The sequence below is a fragment of the Plecotus auritus genome (assembly GCF_963455305.1).
Source record: "Plecotus auritus genome assembly, chromosome: 7".
Taxonomy (NCBI): Eukaryota; Metazoa; Chordata; class Mammalia; order Chiroptera; family Vespertilionidae; genus Plecotus; species Plecotus auritus.
Genome location: NC_137774.1, coordinates 174,640,041 through 174,659,836, shown reverse-complemented (window position 1 = coordinate 174,659,836; position 19,796 = coordinate 174,640,041). Strand labels below are relative to the sequence as shown.

General features: G+C 48.4%; 1 protein-coding gene across 1 annotated transcript in view; it reads right to left on the bottom strand.

Annotated features, from left to right (window-relative positions):
• ZFR (zinc finger RNA binding protein) overlaps positions 1-12,462 on the bottom strand; it is a 69,865-nt gene extending 57,403 nt beyond the window's left edge. The window contains exons 1-2 of the mRNA XM_080678866.1: positions 12,323-12,462; positions 11,922-12,021 (exon numbers count right to left, since the gene is read on the bottom strand). Coding sequence (XP_080534992.1) covers positions 11,922-12,021; positions 12,323-12,359 — 137 coding nt within the window. The 5' untranslated portion in view covers positions 12,360-12,462. The remainder of the gene's footprint in view (positions 1-11,921; positions 12,022-12,322) is intronic.
• Between the last annotated feature and the right edge of the window lie 7,334 nt (positions 12,463-19,796).

Sequence of the window (19,796 nt, the reverse complement as noted above, 5' to 3'; positions counted from 1 at the left end):
GAGAAAACATTGCTATACTTCCTTTAGTTTCTATACGAGAGTGGTTCTCAAAATGTGATCCAAAGACAGCTAAGGGTCCCTAAGAGGATCCCTAAGGGACCTTTCAGAGGGTCGAGGCGGTTCTCCCTTTTTAATTACAGATTGCCTTCATATATCTTAACCCAAACAATTTATTACAACAGACTGAATGCAGAAGCAGATTTAAGAATCCAACCATCTAACTGAGGTATTAACAGGATTTGTAAAAATGTAAAACAATGGCTCTCGTGTTTCGCTATTTTGGGGGAGATAAGAATATAGGTTATTTTTCATAGTGATATTTTTGGTTAGGATATATTGATTTTTTAAAAATATATTTTTATTGATTTCAGAGAGGAAGGGAGAGGGAGGGAGAGAGATAGAAACATCACTGATGAGAGAGAATTGTGAATCGGCTGCCTCCTGCATGCCCCGGAGTGGGGATCAAGCCCTCGACCTAGGCATGTGCCCTGACCAGAATGGAACCTGGGACCCTTCCATCTAGGGGCAGGCCCTCTATCCACTGAGCCAAAGCAGCCAGGGCAGCATATAGTGATTTATTATTCTTACTTTCAGATGATTTGATAAATATTTGTAAAAATTTTTCTAGTATTACATAACCCATCTAAACAAAAGCTCTTTGGGGTCTTCAATAATTACAAGTATTTGAGAGGTCCCCAAACCAAAGAGATTGCGCCCTAGCTGGTTTGGCTCAGTGGACAGAGGGCCTGCCCACGGCCTGAGGGTCCCAGGTTCCATTCTGGTCAAGGGCACGTACATCGGGGACCCGGGTCAGGGCGTGTGTGCTAATCGATGTCTAACTCACATCAATGTTTCTCTCTCTGTCTCTCCCCCTCCCTTCCACTCTCTCTAAAAATCAGTGGGAAAATATCCTCGGGTGAGGAATAACAAAAACCAAAAAGTTTGAGACCTGCTATTTCATGATACAAAACATTCACTAGTCGTCACCTTTCATTTTTCTGCTTTTTAATTACCTTTAAGCAAAATGTTCCCTTCTGTCCAACAGGGAACCCGTTCGTTCCTAGGGAAAGGGGCAGTGCGTGAGTGACCAGAGCCCCAGTCCGTCACCTGCAGCTGCAGGATCTTTATCCAGGGCTCCAAGTCTCCGTTTACCCAGAATGCTGCTGTGCAAGGATCATTTTCTTTGTTAGCAGACACAGGAAAGGCATGTGGAAGTAATGTCCTAGAAGCCGGGAACTCACACAAGAAACCAGCACATAGGGTGAGTTTTTAAAAAACCTACTACTTCCCCCTTAAGGGAGAACTGTAAGGAAACTCTTATCTCGGTCCTGGCTCTGGGCAGAGGAGAAAAGTCTCCCTAGCCCTCTCTCTAGCCTGGGCTCTAGAATTCCCATTACTTGAACAGGAAGATTCTAAGCCAAGAAGTTAATGTATAGCTGGGAAGGCAATGTTGCCAAGTGCCAAAGAATGCATATTCCTCACTAAATGCTACCATGTTCCAAGAAACAAGAGATCTCAATAAAAAAAACTCACAACAAAACCCGTAAGGAAACAAGTTACTGTGAGAAAGAATTTGCAGAATAAAGGTTTTCTTAAAAGACTAAAAGTATTAGAATTATTGGATATAAAATAAGTACACGTGAAGAAGTAAAAGAGGCTATCAAATCTAAGACCAACCACCAAAAGATTGATCAAAAACTACTAGATAAAATTTTCAATCCTCACCAAAGTATGTTTTTATTGATGAAATTTAGAGAGAGAGAGGAAGGGAGAGAAACACTGATGTGAGAAAGAAACATCAATCAGTTGCCTTCCATGCGTGCCCTGAACTGGGGATCGAACCCGAAAACTAGGTTATGTGCCCTGACTGGGAATTGAACTCACAACCTTTTGGTGTACGGGATGATACTCCAATCAACTAAGCCACCCGGCCAGGGCCAGATAAATTTTTAAAAGAAGCAAACAGAATGAAATACACTATATAAAAATTATCATTAGAAACTCAGAAAGGTACTACATAACTGATTAGACATGGCTGGCAAAAAATTAGTGAACCAGAAAATGTCTATAAAAATTACCTAGAATGTGCAGAGACAAAGAGATGAAAAATATTTTTATTGATTTCAGAGAAGAGGGGAAAGAGGAGCAGGGGGAGGGAAGAGGAGCAGGGGGAGGGGGAGGGGAGGAGGGAGAGGGAGAGGGAGAGGGAGAGGGAGAGGGAGAGGGAGAGGGAGAGGGAGAGGGAGAGGGAGAGGGAGAGGGAGAGGGAGAGGGAGAGGGAGAGGGAGAGGGAGAGGGAGAGGGAGAGGGAGAGGGAGAGGGAGAGGGAGAGGGAGAGGGAGAGGGAGAGGGAGAGGGAGAGGGAGAGGGAGAGGGAGAGACAAAGAGATGAAAAATATTTTTATTGATTTCAGAGAAGAGGGGAAAGAGGAGCAGGGGGAGGGAAGAGGAGCAGGGGGAGGGGGAGGGGAGGAGGGAGAGGGAGAGGGAGAGGGAGAGGGAGAGGGAGAGGGAGAGGGAGAGGGAGGCTGATTAGCTGCTTCCTGCACGCCCCACACCGGATATGGAGCCCGCAACCCAGGCATATGCCCTGACCGGGAATCCAACCGTGATCTTCTGGTTCATAGATAGACGCTCAACCACTGACCCACACCAGCCAGGCTAAGCAAAATTTTATACTAGTCTTTTTGTAGCGCCAAATGATTCAATTCTAATTTTCCTATAGTAGCTACCCATTAAAATTATACCAATAATTTGATAACTATCACATTCTTGATCCAATCTCTCTAAAGCCCTAACATTGCTGACTACCTCTCTCTTGATTTTTATGACATTACTTTCCTCCAGCTTTCTGCTCACCCAGTATTTGTTTCTTTCTCTGGCCCTGCTTTAAACACAGACATTACACCAGTTTGTAACCACAACACTACTTTTTTTCTACTTTTCATTCATTCAAAAAAATGTTTACTAATGTTTGATGTATGCCAGGCACTATATCATGTTTCAACCATTCTTGTAAGCTATTTATGGTGGACCACCACCATATGAGTAATATCCAGACTTACATTACCAACCTTTATCCCTTTTCTAAGCTCGTCTATCCCTTTTCTATCCCTTGTCTACTGAATGTAATACTAACATTGATGGGGATGTAGCATATGTCAGGAATTGTTCTGAGCACATTACAAATATTACCTCATTTTATTCTCAAAACAGCACAATGGGGACTGTATAGGCCTCCCAGGAACGCTGGTAATGTTCTAATTTTTCAACTGGGTGATATATTACACTTCAACAAAGAATTTTTAAAAAATCTCAATCCCATGGGGTAAGAATCATTATCTCCATTTATAGTTGTAGTTTTGAAATTGTTGTGCGAGGCAGCAGTTTAGGTGCTTACCTATGCTGCCATCTTGGTTTCTCTCCATTATCTCCATTTACAGATGAAGAAACTGAAATACCGAGTGACTGCCTCAGATCACAAGGCAGGTAGTGAAGGGAACCAGGACTCAGCTGAGGTGGGCCCACTTCAGAGCCCATCCACTCTCAAGCAGAGCAGATCTTACATTCCTGTCTTGGCTCAATACATTTCCTTTGTCTAAAATAGCATTCCCTGGCCCTAGGTGGTTTGGCTCAGTGGACAGAGCATCGGCCTGCAGACTGAAGGGTCCCAGGTTCGATTCCAGTCAAGGGCACATGCCCAGGTTGTGGGCTCGATTCCCCAGTAGGCGTCGTGCAGAAGGCAGCCAATCAATGATTCTCTCTCATCATTGATGTTTATATATCTCTCTCCCTCTCCCTTCCTCTCTGAAATCAATAAAAATATAATAAAAAAAAATGGCATTCCCTGGATTTTCAGAAAAACAGACTGTGAAGTCTACCTCAAATTCCTAGTCAGAATCCTCCAATTGCCATCTTATTATTTCATTAAACTTAGTTATGATCATTATCACGGTATAGTTACTTGTGGGTATATCTGATCTGTTCCCACCCTCATCACTCAGAAGTGTAAACTCCTTGAGAGCAGGGAATGTACATATTGTAGCTGTTCATTAAATATCATGTGAGTTACTCCCTACAAGTATATTTTAATATACATATCATACAAGACTAATAATAAAAAAAAGCCCAGTGTTCTTTATTTCATCCATTTGTGCTCTGTAAGTGAGAATTAAGAACTGCACTGCACAGCTTTCACAAAACACCAAGAAATGTTATCATCAGAACAATGACTCTAATTCTGACCGAGTGGTGCCAAAGACAAATTGTGGACAAGCACAGTGGGTACACTCCTCACCTTTCATCATGCATCTAAGTGATCCTAACGTACTTTGTCAATTACTACATTTATAAGCCCAAGAACTGTCTTGATTAACCTGATGGCGTATTTCTGAATAACTTGGCTTATTTTATTTTTATAAATACCTCAATGTAAATAGTTATACATTGTGATCCAACTGCCCATAAGCATAAATCTCTGGGATCTCTATCTAATTCAATGATCTATTTGTCTCTGTATCAATACCACATTTTCCTGTTTAATAAAGTGTGGACACAGGATAATACAAGAACTTCCTTATCATACTTCATGACTACTTTTGGACCAATACTCTCTTCAAAACCAATATTAGAAGTCCTTTATCAAGTTACCCCAAAAACCCTGTTGAGATTTTTATTGGAAATACATTAAATATATGGATTACTTAGGGGAAAACTGATAACTTGATGGTACTGATTTTTTTCACTCCATCAACATAGCTCATCTTCATTTACTTATGCCTTCTTTTATGGCCTTTATACCCTAATACATTTTTTTCCTTAAAGTGTTTGCATATCTCAGTTTTATTTCTACTTATTCAGTTAGTTTTGTGGCTATATATAAACAGGACTTATATGACATTGAAATTGAGGCCTACCCATAACTCAAGTACCAACTTTTAAAACATTTTACTTTGAGATTATAAAGCGCTATATATTAAGTATATGATAAAAATCAACTAAGGAGTACTTTAAAAACCATTATAGTATTATTCAAATCTCTATAGAAAACTAGCAGTGGTACAATGCCTTCTGAAAATCAGGCAATAGGCTAGTAAGTTTTATATTTAAATCTTCACCTCAAGGCAAGTTAGGTAAGGAAACTGAGTCTTAGAAAGGTTAAGTGACTGCAGGGATAGAGCTGGGATTCAAATCCCAAGTCTGGCTACAAATGCATGCCCTTTCATTCTAGTAATCTGTAAGGTAGTTTACAAAAGCACAGTAAAGCACACCTTACACAACATTCTGTACAGGGGTACTCTGGCTCACCCTACTCTTAAAATTATTAATAACATTAAAAAGGAAATATCATCAACATTAACAGCAACAATCTTTTTGGAAAGAAAATTTTCACTATTTCAAACTCACTCATGCACTATGAATCCTAAGATCTCTGATTCAACAATGGAAGAGCTGATATAATTAGCAGTTGCAGTAAATTTTTTTTTGTAGAGCCAGTAAATTTCCATCACCATGATTGGTTTCAAAAACCTGTTCACCTGGTTTTTGCAGCTTCTCAGTTAGTGATTATTCCTTTTTTACCTTACTAGTGTTACTTTTATTCTTTCCTTCAAGACACAATATTCGTACTAGTAACTTTTATTCTTTCCTTCAAGACAAAATATTCATAACACTACATTCAAATAAAAAGTTAAAAAGAAAGAGAAGGGAAAATTGCCCCTGCTTACCCAATCAGCCTACCCAAGTTATCTTAGTGATGTGAGATAATTGTAATTTAGGACCAGATTGTCCTAAAGACATCTCAAGAATCATTAGATGATATGCCTTCTTTTGACTAGCAGATACTTAAACTAATGTCCAGAAAACAGTCAAAATCCACTTAAACATTTATCCCTTAGCATTTGCTAAGACTCTAAGAATATGAGGGTCAAGCAATTATTTTACAACCTTTATGCAATCTCTAAAGTCTTCAAATTCAATCAACAGTGGATATAAAAAGTGTAAAAAATGTTGCCAACTGATTATTTTAAATAGGTAACTATACTGAAAGGTAAAATAACATTCAGATATCAATGATGCACTAAGAATTATATATAGGACAAAGAAAATTAGTTTAATCAAACACACGCTGAAGATTTAGGTTATCCAGCTAAAAGACAAGTATCTTGACTAGCTAGAAAGATGACAAGGAACTGATACATCCAAAACTTTTCTAAGGAATAAGGGAAACTGCCGGTTTAAAGGTCTCAAAAAATGATTGTGTCTTATTAATAGTGGTATTTAATGAGATTATTTTATATTAAATATACATATATTTATATATATCACAAATCAACTTCTATATCAATAAAAAACTGGTAATGGTTTTGATCCTATGAAACTATTAATTAGAAAGTTTTTCCTTCCTCACATTTTTAAAAAAAATATATTTTTATTTATTTCAGAGAGGGAGAGAGAGGGAGAGATAGAAACATCAATGATGAGAGAGAATCACCAATCAGCTGCCTCCTGCACACCCCACACTGGGGATTCAGCCCACAATCCGGGCATGTGCCCTGACCAGGAATCGAACCGTGACCTCCTCCTGGTTCATAGGTCGACGCTCAACCATTGAGCCATGCCAGCGGGGCCTTCCTCACTTCCTTTGCTAACCTAAGTTCTTATAACTATTAAAATAGTTTCCAAGATTTATTATAAATTAGATTTGTCCGTCAGGAAAGGAAGTCTATGTTCTCAAACCAAAAAGGTCTACTCTACACTGAATGAAGTAGGTTACCTACCCAACCAAGTTCCCTTTCTGCCATGAAGTCATCTCTATTTTTTCACCGTGCTTGAGGTCTGCCTTGTCCTACACCCCCCAAATTAACATTCTATCAAGAATACATACATATACATACACTAATACTTTTTAAAAATGTTTTTGATTTCTTCATTTCCCAGGGGCGAACAAATTAAAGGTCAGAAAATGAAAAAATTACATCTGCCAGAGTGGCAAATGGCCCAAGTTTATTTACTGGTCTTAAAAAAATAACACAAAGCAGAAGAAAAACACTCAGCAGCTGATGGAACATGTAGCACAAGAACTGAACAAATGCCTATCACAGAAATGTTTCATATGCGCCTAGAAATGAAAACCTGGGTTTATCCCAAAGCTATTAGTAGCAGAACTTACGAGATCTTTATAAAATAGTTTTTAAAACCTTGATTTTTAGAATGCCATTCTGAATCTCAAATATTAACAAGCAATAGTCTAAGCTCCAAATAAATTTAATCAAATACCTTACATAGCTGTAACAAAAATAGCTTAGAACCAGAATTAAATCTGGACTTAAGAGTTACTTTCATTTATCTGAATTCAATGACAGATGAAGCAACTATCCACAGCATCCACATATAAACGCTTAAGATTTCCCTGAGTTCGCATCCTTCAATTCGCATCCTTTTAAACAATTAAAAAAAATGTTTGCAAAGTAGGCCTTAGTCTTCCATGTTTAAAAGTTACACTGTAATGACTTCTAGACAGGAAGAAAAAGAGCATCCTTACTGCGTTTTTTGCATATGCTTTTATTGTTAATGCTACAGTAAGACCTCAACAGAACGGACTAATTCAGGTGAGGGCATGTCCGTTCAAGCCGAAAGTCCGGCCCAGCCGGTGTGGCTCAGTGGTTGAGCATGGGCCCAAGAACCAGGAGGTCATAGTTTGATTCCCAGTCAGGGCACAGCCCTGGGTTGTGGGCTCCATCCCCAGTAGGAAGTGTGCAAGGGGCAATCGATTGATGATTCTCTCATCACTGATGTTTCCATCCCTCCTCTCTACCTCTCCCTTCCTCTTTCTGAAATCAATAATTAAAAAAAAAAAAAAAAAAAAAAAGGCCGAGCCCTAGCTCAGTGGTTGGCAAACTGCGGCTCACGAGCCACATGCGGCTCTTTGGCCCCTTGAGTGTGGCTCTTCCACAAAATACCACGGCTTGGGCGAGTCTGTTTTGAAGAAGTGGCATTAGAAGAAGTTTAAAAAAGTTGGCTCTCAAAAGAAATTTCAATCGTTGTACTGTTGATATTTGGCTCTGCTGACTGAGTTTGCCGACCACTGCCCTAGCTGGTTTGGCTCAGTGGATAGAGCACTGGCCTGCAGACTGAAGGGCCCTGGGTTCAATTCCAGGAAGGGTATATGCCCGGGTTTCGGGCTCGATCCCCAGTAGGGGGTGTGCCGGAGGCAGCTAATCAATGATTCTCTCATCATTGATGTTGTCTCTCTCTCGCTCTCTCTCCCTTCCTCTCTGAAATCAATTATCAATATATTTTTTTAAAAAGGGCTGAAATAGGTTTTCCAAATGTGTATGTTAAAAAATTGACAAATTAGTTCACCTGTAATTTATAGACACATTTGTGTAATTAAAATTATGTATGAGAAGTTCACTTTCACATAAATTTTCGATATTACTGTAATTTTAAATTTATACTGAATATTTCTAGTAAATTCACCAGTCACCACTAGTAAACAAATGCACATGGCTGGGGCTGGCTTAGCACACATGGGAACATTGTTAAAACTGCTGCAGAAAGTCATGTAAAGCACAATAAAACCAATCACTGTGAGCGATACAAAGTGATCAAGTGATACAGTGTGACTGAGTGCTGATCATTCTCCGGACATTGTTTACCACAGTGATTCTGGGTTTTAAATATGTAGACTACTAGAGGCCCAGTGCACTGGGGGGCGGGGAGGGAGGGGGATGTCTCCTCAGCCTGGCCTGCGCCCTCTCACAGTCAGGGACCCCTTGGGGGATGTCTGCCTGCTGGCTTAGGCCAGCTCTCCTCTTGCAGCCTGGGACCCCTCGCTCCTTACCACCCGCCTGCTCGCTACTCCTTACAGCTCGGCTCACTGCTCCTTAGTGCTGCTCCTGCATTGAGCATCTGCCCCCTGGTGGTCAGTGCACATCATAGCGACCAGTCATTCTGGTTGTTCCGCCATAACGGACTCTTAGGCTTTTATTATATAGAGGCCCAGTGCACAACATTAGTGCACTCACGGGGGAGGGGGATGTCCCTCAGCCCGGCCTGCACCCTTTTGCAGTCCAGGAGCCCTCAGAGGATCTGACTGCCGTGCCCACCGCTGTGCTCACCAGCCGTCAGCCCAGCTTCTGGCTGAGTGGCGCTCCCCTTGCGGGAGCATACTGACCACCAGGGCGCAGCTCCTGTATTGACCATCTGCCCCCTGTTGGTCAGTGCACGTCACAGCAACTGGTCATCTGCCATTCAGTCAATTTGCCTATTACCCTTTTATTATATAGGACCAGAGGCCCGGTGCATGAAATTAGTGTGGGGGAGGGGGCCTCAGGCCAGCCTGTACCCTCTCACAATCCGGGACCCCTCGGGCGATGTCCCACTGCCAGTGCAGGCCTGATAGGACATTCCTCTTGCAATCTGGGACTGCTGACTCCTAACCGCTCACCTGCCTGCCTGCCTGATCGCCCCTAACCACTCGCCTGCCTGTGTGATCGCCCCCTAACCGCCTCTGCCTTGGCCCCCACCACTGCAGTTTCATCTGGAAGGATGTCCGACGTTAATTTCTACATGCTATACGGACTTGAAATTTTGTCCATTAAATCTGAAGTCCGTTAAATTGAGGTCTGCAAAATTGAGAGTTTACTGTACTTGTTCATTTTTGTTAAGCCAAAGTATTAGCTTTATTGGGCCTCATTTATTCCTATCAAAAACAATTTCCATGTACTATATTTATATATGAGGACAGAGCATCTTAATTAGTTTTGCCAATATATGCATAAATAACATTTTTAAAAGTATTCTCACTAGACATATATATAGCAATAATTGTATTGTTGTTAGTTTACAGAAACTATGAGATTCAAAGCCAAAGAAAAATTAGGTACAGATATTATTTAATAGTTTCCTATATTGGGATAAAAAACATACATGCAACTATTTTATTTTAAAAAATAATTACCTTTAAATTGGTATTTGCTCCCCTCATTTCTATCTGTAGGTTTGCATTAGAAAAATATTTCAAAACTGCCACAAACAACAAACCCACTACATTTTCAGTAAATAAACAGTAAATAAACCAAAAAGCTATCACTCTGCCCATTTTAACAGAAAAACACTGGGTAAAACAAGTGAAATTTTTAATGGTTAAATACAGCCTTGTCTAGAACACAAAGTACTTGGTAGCACTGGATTTATGGCACAGATGCTGATTAGCTATTTTGTTTCCCAGAAAAAGAAAATAGCTAATTTTTTTCTCTCTCCACAAGTATTAGCCCTAAAAGCTTTTAACAAAGTAGCTGAGACTTTACTAGTTTACAACTTGTAAGCAAAGGATTTGTTAATGTTTAAAAAGCCCCAACATTTGCCCCAGTAACCTGTCATCTCAGTCTTTATTTATTTATTTATTTATTTATTTGAAACACAGGTGTCCAGATAAAAGAGTTGTAAAAAAAAAAAGTCCAAAGGCATTCAATAATCAGTAAAATACCAATTTCATCAATAAATGGCATATTTATACATGTTAACATCTCCTAAAATCAATGGTGGTAAACACTGTCATGTTTTAATTGGTAGCACATTTTTAGTGATACAGAAAATAATGATACCCCTTACAATAAATGGCATCTTAGAAATTCCATGGAATAAGGCAACTTCCTCAGAATTACAAATTTTAACCCCCAAAGATGACAGAGAACCTCATTTTTTCACCTGAGGGAAAAAGAAAGCCCAGATAAAGGGATGACCCCCCCGAGGTCATAAAATCAAGAGCAAACAAGATTGGCACCCAGGTCTTCTGGTTCCCGATGATGCCCTTTTGCCCGACACCGCCCGCCGCCTGGAGTGACAAGATGAGGGGAAGGGACCGCGTTTCTCCGCCCGTTAGCATGTCTGGCACCCGCACAGATACATACATGCTCCTGGCCTGAATCTGAACTCTGCATGGTCCTGGCCTGAATCTGAACAGAAGCTGCCTCAGGCTGGCCCGAAAGTAACAGCGACGACGACAACAAACACCCCCTCCCCCCCCCCTTTTTATTTTTATTTTTGTCAATGACACTTCACACATTCAGGCTCTCCTTAAGGTAGGAATTTCCTAAGGTGCATGGCAGCAACGCAGTGCAATCTCACCTGCACTTTCCCTTCCCCAAGGCCAAGGGCTCGCCCAGGTAAATAAATACTGGCCCGCAAGGAGCCTAAAGGCAGAACGGACCGAGGCTGGGGGCTCCCTGATCAGCACTGGGAAGGCGGCCGTCCGTGCCGTCCACCAACTCCACACGCACAGGTGGTTGGTGTTTACATCCCTCCTGCAGCGAGCCCGGCGGGAGCCCGGCGGGAGCCCGGCGCAGGAGCGGCGCCCGCAGTTCGCTCGCAGGGCTCGGGGGCAGGGCCCGGGGAAGCCACAGGCCGGAGGAGAAAGCACCCGAGAAAACGACACGGTATCTGGGCGCCGGGGGCCGGGGCCGGGCGAAGACCGATGCACCGCGGGCGTCGCGGGACCGGCCGCTGGAGCCCTGCGACTCGGCACCCCCCGGCGCCCACCCGCTCCGAGACCCAGTGGGAGGGCGACCCGAGGTGGGCACAGGCGGGAGATCGGCGCCTGGGCCTCGGTTCCCTCCACGGCCTGCCGGGCGGGGGCGGCGGCCGGGCTCCCAGGCCGCGGGAGGCCATTTTAGCTGCGGGGCCGCCGAGAGCCCCAGCGGCCCTCCACGTCCCCAAACCTCGGCCGCTCTCGGCCCGCCCCCACGGGGGCCGCTCCCCGCCGCGGGCCGGGGGAAGCGGGAGGGGCCGGGCCGGACCCGCCGCGACGGGGGCTCGGGGCCGCGGGGCGGGGACGGCGCGGGGGCGTCGTGCCGGCGGGATCCGGGCGGAGGAGCGAGCTGGGGAGGGAGGGAAGCGAGAGGGCGGGGAGCCGTTACCTATACTGGGCCGCAGCCGCCGCCGCCGCCGCCCCGCTGTGGGTGAATCCAAAGTAGTTGCCGGTCGCCATTTTGGCATCTTCCCCCAGCCGGCTGGGCACTGCGGCGGGCGCCGAGCGAAGGGTCCCATGGCGGCAGGAGAGGCGCGGAGGCGCACGGACGCCGAGGGAGGGGAAGGGAGAGAGAGAGAGAGGCGCCGTGAGAAGCCGCCCTCGCCGGGCCGGAGCCCCGGTGGCGGCCGCGCCGCCTCCCCCTCCCGCCTCGCACTCCCTCACTCACTCGCACGCCCCGGTGGCGGCCGCCGCCTCCTCCCCGGAGCCAGCCCCAACCCCGCGCCTCCCCACCGCCCCAGGCCGGGCCCGGGGCTGGGCAGGGGCCCCGATGGGGCACATTAGACTCACCATAGGTGAAAGAAACTACAGGGCATATGGGAATCATGGGCTCGGGCTGCTGCTGCTGAACTCTGAACTCTCACCCGCTGCCTCCCTCCTCTGCCCTGCTCCTCCTCAGCGGAGAACAGACCGCCGCCTCCCGCCGCACTGCGCAGGCGCCGCCGCGCTCGGCACGCTGGGAGTTGTAGTCCCCGCCGCCCTCGCGGCTCCACGGGGCGCGTGCCTGGCCTCCGCCGAGGCTAACTTGGGGGGCCCCGGCGCGGGAAGGCAAGCCCCGTCTCCTCCAAAGTGGCCGTGCCAGCGAGCCGCAGTCCGGGCGGCAGAGGAGAGGGCGAGGAGCGCCTGGCCAGGCCGTGGGGGAATCGGGGAGAGTGGCCAAGAGAGTGACGTCTGTTCCCCTTTTCTTCTCTCCACTCTTCTTCCACTGTTGCGTGTGCATTTGTTCTCTACCTTCCAGCCCTTCTGGCCTGTGCACTTTCCATCGGAATCTGAGCTGGATCAGTTTGGAGTCTTCATCATTTCCCGCATTCCCGTTGCTCGTCCCTGGCCTCTGAATTGGGGAGGGCAAGACGGAGGAGAGACAGGAAAAAGAATGCCAAGTGTGCTATCCTGATGAACTGGAAGCACCCCCCCAAACATCCCTCTCGAACACGCCTCCACTGCTACTCTCTCCCACTTGCAGCCACTCCTGGACTCATTCAACCTATATTGAGGCCCCCGTCCCTCCCCAAAGCGTCAGGCTAGGTACTGGAGATCTAGCTTTGAACCAAACGAAGGCCCTGCCCACATGGAATTTAGATCCTGGGAGAGTGGGGAGGGTGTTAGACAATAGCCACTTAAGTAGTGTGGGGGTGGTGATTGCCGCTTTAAGAATAACGCCGGGGAGGAAGATAGGGAGCCGCGGGAGCCGCTGTTTTCATAGGGCGTGGAGAGGGCCCACCCTGAAGGGGGTTAGGGACTAGCTCGGTAGATACCTGGGGGAGGAGCCGCAGGTGGGCGGTCCTAGAGCAGGAGCGCTCAGGAGCAGCAGGGACCCCTCGCTGGTTGGGCTCAGTGGATAGAGCGTCGGCCTGTGGACTGGAGGGTCCCGGGTTCCATTCTGGTCGGGGGCACATGCCTGGATTGCACGCTTAATCCTCAATGGGGGGCGTGCAGGAGGCAGCCGATAGGTGATTCTCTCCCATCATTGATGTTTCTCTCTCTCCCTCTCCCTTCTTCTCTGAAATCATATATATATATATATATATATATATATATATATATATGCAGCTGGGAAGTCAGTCTCACTGGAGGTGAGGGATAGGGAGACAGGATGAGAAGGGGCCTTGGTAAAGGTGCCAGACCTTTCGTGGTAAGGACAGAACTTCACTCTGCCCGTGCAAGTGTTTCATTCTTCCCTCTGCTGTCTCGCAGTTTTCTCTCTATTTTTTTCCAGTCCTTTCCAACCACTCTCTTTCCTCCTGCAGTCCCTTTCTCCCACCGTACCTCCTTCCTGCCTTCCATCTTTGCACAAGTTCTCCATCTCCCCTCCGCCTCACTTTCTCCGTGGCCTTTCCCCAGATCCTCTGTCACTGGTTTCTCCTCAGTGTTAGATTCGAGCATTCAAAAGAAAGGCAAAGGGTGGATCAGAACGCACTCGTGAAGTTAGGGCTTTATCCCACCTTCTTATACCGGAGCAGAAACAATACCTTACCTATGGGTGCCAACCCCGCTCCCCCACACCTCCTGTAAAGGTGCTGGCTCTAAGAACCTGTCTGGTTTATCTGCTTATTCATTTGAGAGAGAGGGAGGGGGAGGGAGAGGGGGAGAGAGGGAGAGAGGGAGAGAGGGAGAGAGGGAGGGAGAGGGAGAGAGGGGGGGAGAGAGAGAGAGAGAGAGACAGAGGGAGAGAGGGAGAGAGAGAGGGAGGGAGAGAGAGGGAGAGAGACAGAGAGAGGGAGAGAGACAGAGAGACAGAGAAAAGGGGGGGGGGGGGAAGAGAGAGAGAGGATGTAAAATGTTTGAGAAAAAGCAGCATCATTGTTTGTGAGAGTACCGATGTTTCCCTAGGCTAAAGTTATCTGTGCTCCAAGTGTGTTGCTGGGGAAAGAAATCTTCAACACATGGGCTATTAGAACGGAACTTTAAAGTAATTTGCCTTGAACTTCTTGGGGCGATCAAGCCTTCCCAACACCTCCTGTTAAGTGCTTTGATGGATCGCACTATTCATTACAAGGCTATTTGAATAAAACTGGAGGACAAAAGACAGGTGTGAATCACCGGCCAGGAAGATTCCTTTTTAGGCTAATGCTGTGCTTGTTTACTTGGCAGGCCCTGAGAGGATAGAGGAGGGCAGCTGGCACACCCCAGCAAGCAAGCTGGTAACTGGAGAGAGGGAGGCGCCTCGGGCTTTAGTAACTGTTCTTAGAGGTCAGCGGAGGCGGGGCAGGCCTGAGGGTGCTCTCCGCGGGGGGGGGGGGGGGGGGGGATCTGTGGGAAGGGCCTGCCCTGGCCCCCTGCCGGGGGCTTCTCCAAAGAAGGAGTTGGCAATGAATTTGGGACGAAGAGGACTTGGGTCCTTTTCCCGGGTATTTCGTAGCGGAATGACGTCATTTGATCTCTTCAAACCTGTATGACATGAATAACACCACTGCTCCCCCAGGGCTGTGGTGGGGACTGAATGAGACAGCATTTCTGTTCAGCAGCACCAAGCACAAGGCGTTTATGCAAAAAGGACTAAGCTGGATGGTGGAGGTCTTTTTGGAAGGTGCCTTCAGGTAAGCGAGTCTGCTATGTAGGTCACGCACCTAAAGCCAGAAAGTAGACGGCTCTGCCGCAGAGGGTTTATGTCCCAGAGAGCACCCGGTCTCGGCGACAGAGCAGGCAGCAGGCAGCGCTCTGGGCCAGCACCGGGAGGTGGGAGACTTGACTGAGGCAGCCAGTTAGAATACCCATCCTCCTTCGTGTCCAGAAATGGCTGGCACAGAATACAGGAGGTTACACTGCACAGCCGACCTCCACTCTTCAGCTAGAGCCGTGGGTTCAAAACGCAAACCTGACCCAACCTTCTGTGCTGCCCTCCCTCGGAGGATAAAGCACACGCCCCCGTGTGGTCTACGGAGCCGTGTGGTCTACATTGACATGTGGTCTACGGAGCCGTGTGGTCTACATTGACATGTGGTCTACGGAGCCATGTGGTCTACGGAGCTGTGTGGCCTACATTGACATGTGGTCTACGGAGCTGTGTGGCCTACATTGACATGTGGTCTACGGAGCCCTGTGGTCTACGGAGCCGTGTGGCCTACGGAGCCGTGTGGCCTACGGAGCCCTGTGGCCTACGGAGCCCTGTGGTCCACGGAGCCCTGTGGTCCACGGAGCCCTGTGGTCCATGGAGCCCTGTGGCCTACGGAGCCGTGTGGTCCATGGAGCCCTGTGGCCTACGGAGCCCTGTGGCCTACGGAGCCGTGTGGCCTACGGAGCCCTGTGGTCCATGGAGCCCTGTGGCCTACGGAGCCCTGTGGCCTACGGAGCCGTGTGGCCTACGGAGCCGTGTGGCCTACGGAGCCCTGTGGTCCATGGAGCCCTGTGGTCTACGGAGCCGTGTGGCCTACGGAGCCGTGTGGCCTACGGAGCCCTGTGGTCCATGGAGCCCTGTGGCCTACGGAGCCCTGTGGCCTACGGAGCCATGTGGCCTACGGAGCCGTGTGGCCTACGGAGCCCTGTGGCCTACGGAGCCGTGTGGCCTACGGAGCCCTGTGGTCCATGGAGCCCTGTGGTCTACGGAGCCCTGTGGCCTACGGAGCCCTGTGGCCTACGGAGCCGTGTGGCCTACGGAGCCGTGTGGCCTACGGAGCCCTGTGGCCTACGGAGCCGTGTGGCCTACGGAGCCCTGTGGTCCATGGAGCCCTGTGGCCTACGGAGCCCTGTGGCCTACGGAGCCCTGTGGCCTACGGAGCCCTGTGGCCTACAGAGCCGTGTGCCCTACGGAGCCGTGTGCCCTACGGAGCCGTGTTCCCTACGGAGCCCTGTGGCCTACGGAGCCCTGTGGCCTACAGAGCCGTGTGCCCTACGGAGCCGTGTGGTCTATAGAGCCGTGTGCCCTACGGAACCCTGTGCCCTACGGAGCCGTGTGGTCTATAGAGCCGTGTGCCCTACGGAACCCTGTGCCCTACGGAGCCGTGTGGTCTACGGAGCCGTGTGGTCTATAGAGCCGTGTGCCCTACGGAACCCTGTGCCCTACAGAGCCGTGTGGTCTACGGAGCCGTGTGCCCTACGGAGCCGTGTGGTCTATAGAGCCGTGTGCCCTACGGAGCCGTGTGGTCTATAGAGCCGTGTGGTCTACGGAGCCGTGTGGTCTATAGAGCCGTGTGCCCTACGGAGCCGTGTGGTCTATAGAGCCGTGTGGTCTACGGAGCCCTGTGGCCTACAGAGCCGTGTGCCCTACAGAGCCGTGTGCCCTACAGAACCCTGTGCCCTACAGAGCCGTGTGGTCTACGGAGCCGTGTGCCCTACGGAGCCGTGTGCCCTACGGAGCCGTGTGCCCTACGGAGCCGTGTGCCCTACGGAACCCTGTGCCCTACGGAGCCATGTGCCCTACGGAGCCGTGTGGCCTACGGAGCCGTGTTGTCTACGGAGCCGTGTGCCCTACGGAACCCTGTGCCCTACGGAGCCATGTGCCCTACGGAGCCGTGTGGCCTACGGAGCCGTGTTGTCTACGGAGCCGTGTGCCCTACGGAACCCTGTGCCCTATGGAGCCGTGTGCCCTACGGAGCCGTGTGGCCTACGGAGCCGTGTGCCCTACGGAGCCGTGTGCCCTACGGAGCTGTGTGGCCTACGGAGCCGTGTGCCCTACGGAGCTGTGTGGCCTACGGAGCCGTGTGCCCTACGGAGCTGTGTGGCCTACGGAGCCGTGTGGCCTGGCCTCCCTGCCTTCTCAGCCTCTTGCTGCCTGTCCTCTCCACCCAGCTTCCTGGGCCTGCTGTTTGCCATGCTTTCTCCCAGCCCAGAGCGTCCTCTTCACCCAGTCGGCCCTCACCCTTCAGGATCCCCACTCCGGGGTCCTCAGCCGGCCCTCGCCCCTCTGTTCTCTCTCAGAGCACCAGGCTCCGCGCCTTCGTTGCCCGTGTCACAGTTGCGATTTTTCACTCATTGTGCGATTCCTTGGTGAATACGTCTGTAAAAGAAAAAAAGGCCAAAATAGAGTCACTTTTGCTAAGCCACATCACCCAAGCAATACTTACTAACTAACCTAATTGCAGCTTTAGCCTCTTCCCGGAGTGAAATTTTATTTATTTATTTATTTATTTATTTATTTATTTATTTAAAAATATTTTACTGATTTTTTACAGAGAGGAAGGGAGAGGGATAGAGAGTTAGAAACATCGATGAGAGAGAAGCATCGATCAGCTGCCTCCTGCACACCCCCTACTGGGGATGTGCCCGCAACCAAGGTACATGCCCTTGACTAGAATCGAACCTGGGACCCTTCAGTCCGCAGGCCAACGCTCTATCCACTGAGCCAAACTGATCAGGGCCGGAGTGAAATTTTAAATCAATCGGTGGGACTTCCTGGCCAACACGTGTGAGATAATCTGCCTAAGTCAGCTGCTTCCCTCTAAGGCAGCGATGTTCAACCTTTAAAGAAAAGAATCTCCTGGCACACAGAAGCTACTAAAATTCTATGGCACACCAAAAAAAAAAAAAAAATGTTTTTGTTTTATTTTGCTGATCTGACAAAAATATAGGTATGATTTTGATTCATTCACACTGGATGGCGATTGTTGTGTTGGCTGTTGTCATTTTTTTAAATTGACAATCTAAGGGAAAAGAGGTCAGTGCCCCTGACTAAATAGTCAGGAATCGCATGTTTAAAAATTTCTTGCAGCACACCGGTTGAAAACCGGTCTCTAAGGGGATGTGTCCTTGTCCGAAATAATTCACTCTTTTAACTTCTTTACCCCACCCTCCTTCGGCCTATAAAAACCTCCCATTTTGTACAGGTCCTGGGAGAGCCCTTCTAGTTGCTAGATGGGTTACTGCCTGATTCATGAATCACTTAATAAAGCCAATTAGACCTTCCAGTTTCCTCGGTTGAATGTTGTTCTTCAGCACATATTTCCCCCATCACACTGCCCCTTGAAGAAGGCAGGGCAGGGTGCCTGGCGATAGGCTCCCAGAAGTGCTGGCAGGGGTGGACAAACTTTTTGACTCGAGGGCCACAATGGGTTCTTAAACTGGACCAGAGGGCCGGAACAAAAGCATGGATGGAGTGTTTGTGTGAACTAATATAAATTCAAAGTAAAGGAGCAGAGGGGAGAGCAAGAGAACCCTCCACTCTTTCGGCTCCACGGGCCGGATAGAACAGCCGAACGGGCCGGATCCGGCCCACGGGCCGTAGTTTGCCCATGGCTGGCTTAGTGAGTGAGTGAACCAGGCTGTGCACAATGTCATCTCTCTTAAATGATTCGGAAGGCAGTTCAGGAGCTCCGAGTGCCTTGGCCAATGGTTGGGAACCACAGCAGCCTCCCAGGGCAAATGAGGAGATGCTCATTGGCTGACCAATAACCACAGGGCGGAGCTAGCCCGAGAAAGCCTGCCCCTAAACTCAAGGAAACCTGTATTTACTCGCCTTTAGTCACATCTTTGAATCAAGGCCTGGTAGCCCAAAAGGCCTGGTGAAAACACAAGCATGTCAGCCGGAAAGGATAACCTACAAGCTATTCCCTACCAAGAGGAGCATGGCATGCTGAATACGTATGGACTCTTGCCCGGCCGGTGTGGCTCAGTGGTTGAGCGTCGCCCTATGAACCAGGAGGTCATGGTTTGATTCCAGTCAGGACACATGCCCAGGTTGTAGGCTCAGTCTCTAGTAGGGGACATGCAGGAGGTAGCCGGTCAATGATTTTCTCTCATCATTGATGTTTCTCTCTCTCTCTCCCTCTTCCTTCCTCTCTGAAATCAATAAAAGATGTATATTTTGAAAAAGAGTATGAACTCAGCCATGACATCTCTGTGCCTCATCTTCCTCCTCTGTAAATAGGGTTGATAAAAGTAGCATCTGTAGATGCAGGGGGTTGTTGGTAGGGCTGAACAACCTCCAAATGTCAAGTTTCTGGATCAGTGCTGGGCCCTTTGCAAGCACTTCTGTGAGTGTTGTTCTTTATTCTAACCACCACCCGGTTCTTAAAATGGTGGTTGGAAAGAAAAGTTTACCATATAATACATGAACGTTTCAGTTAAAACCCAATTCTGAGTACATCTGATTTGCATACATCCTGGAAATATCGTCATTTGTACCCTAGCTGCCCCCACTTCCACCCACCTTGAGTCAGCTTTCCAGCTGCCAGTCAGCCCCCTCACTTCCCTTTCCTCTGCCCACTCCAGACTCCTCCACCCATGCGCAGCCCAGCCAGCCTGGAGGCCAGGATCCTTTGAGTAACCCCTTCTCTGCCTGGAGGGCCTTGGAGTTGAGCCATCCTCCCCCTGAGATGCCACGGGAGCTCCA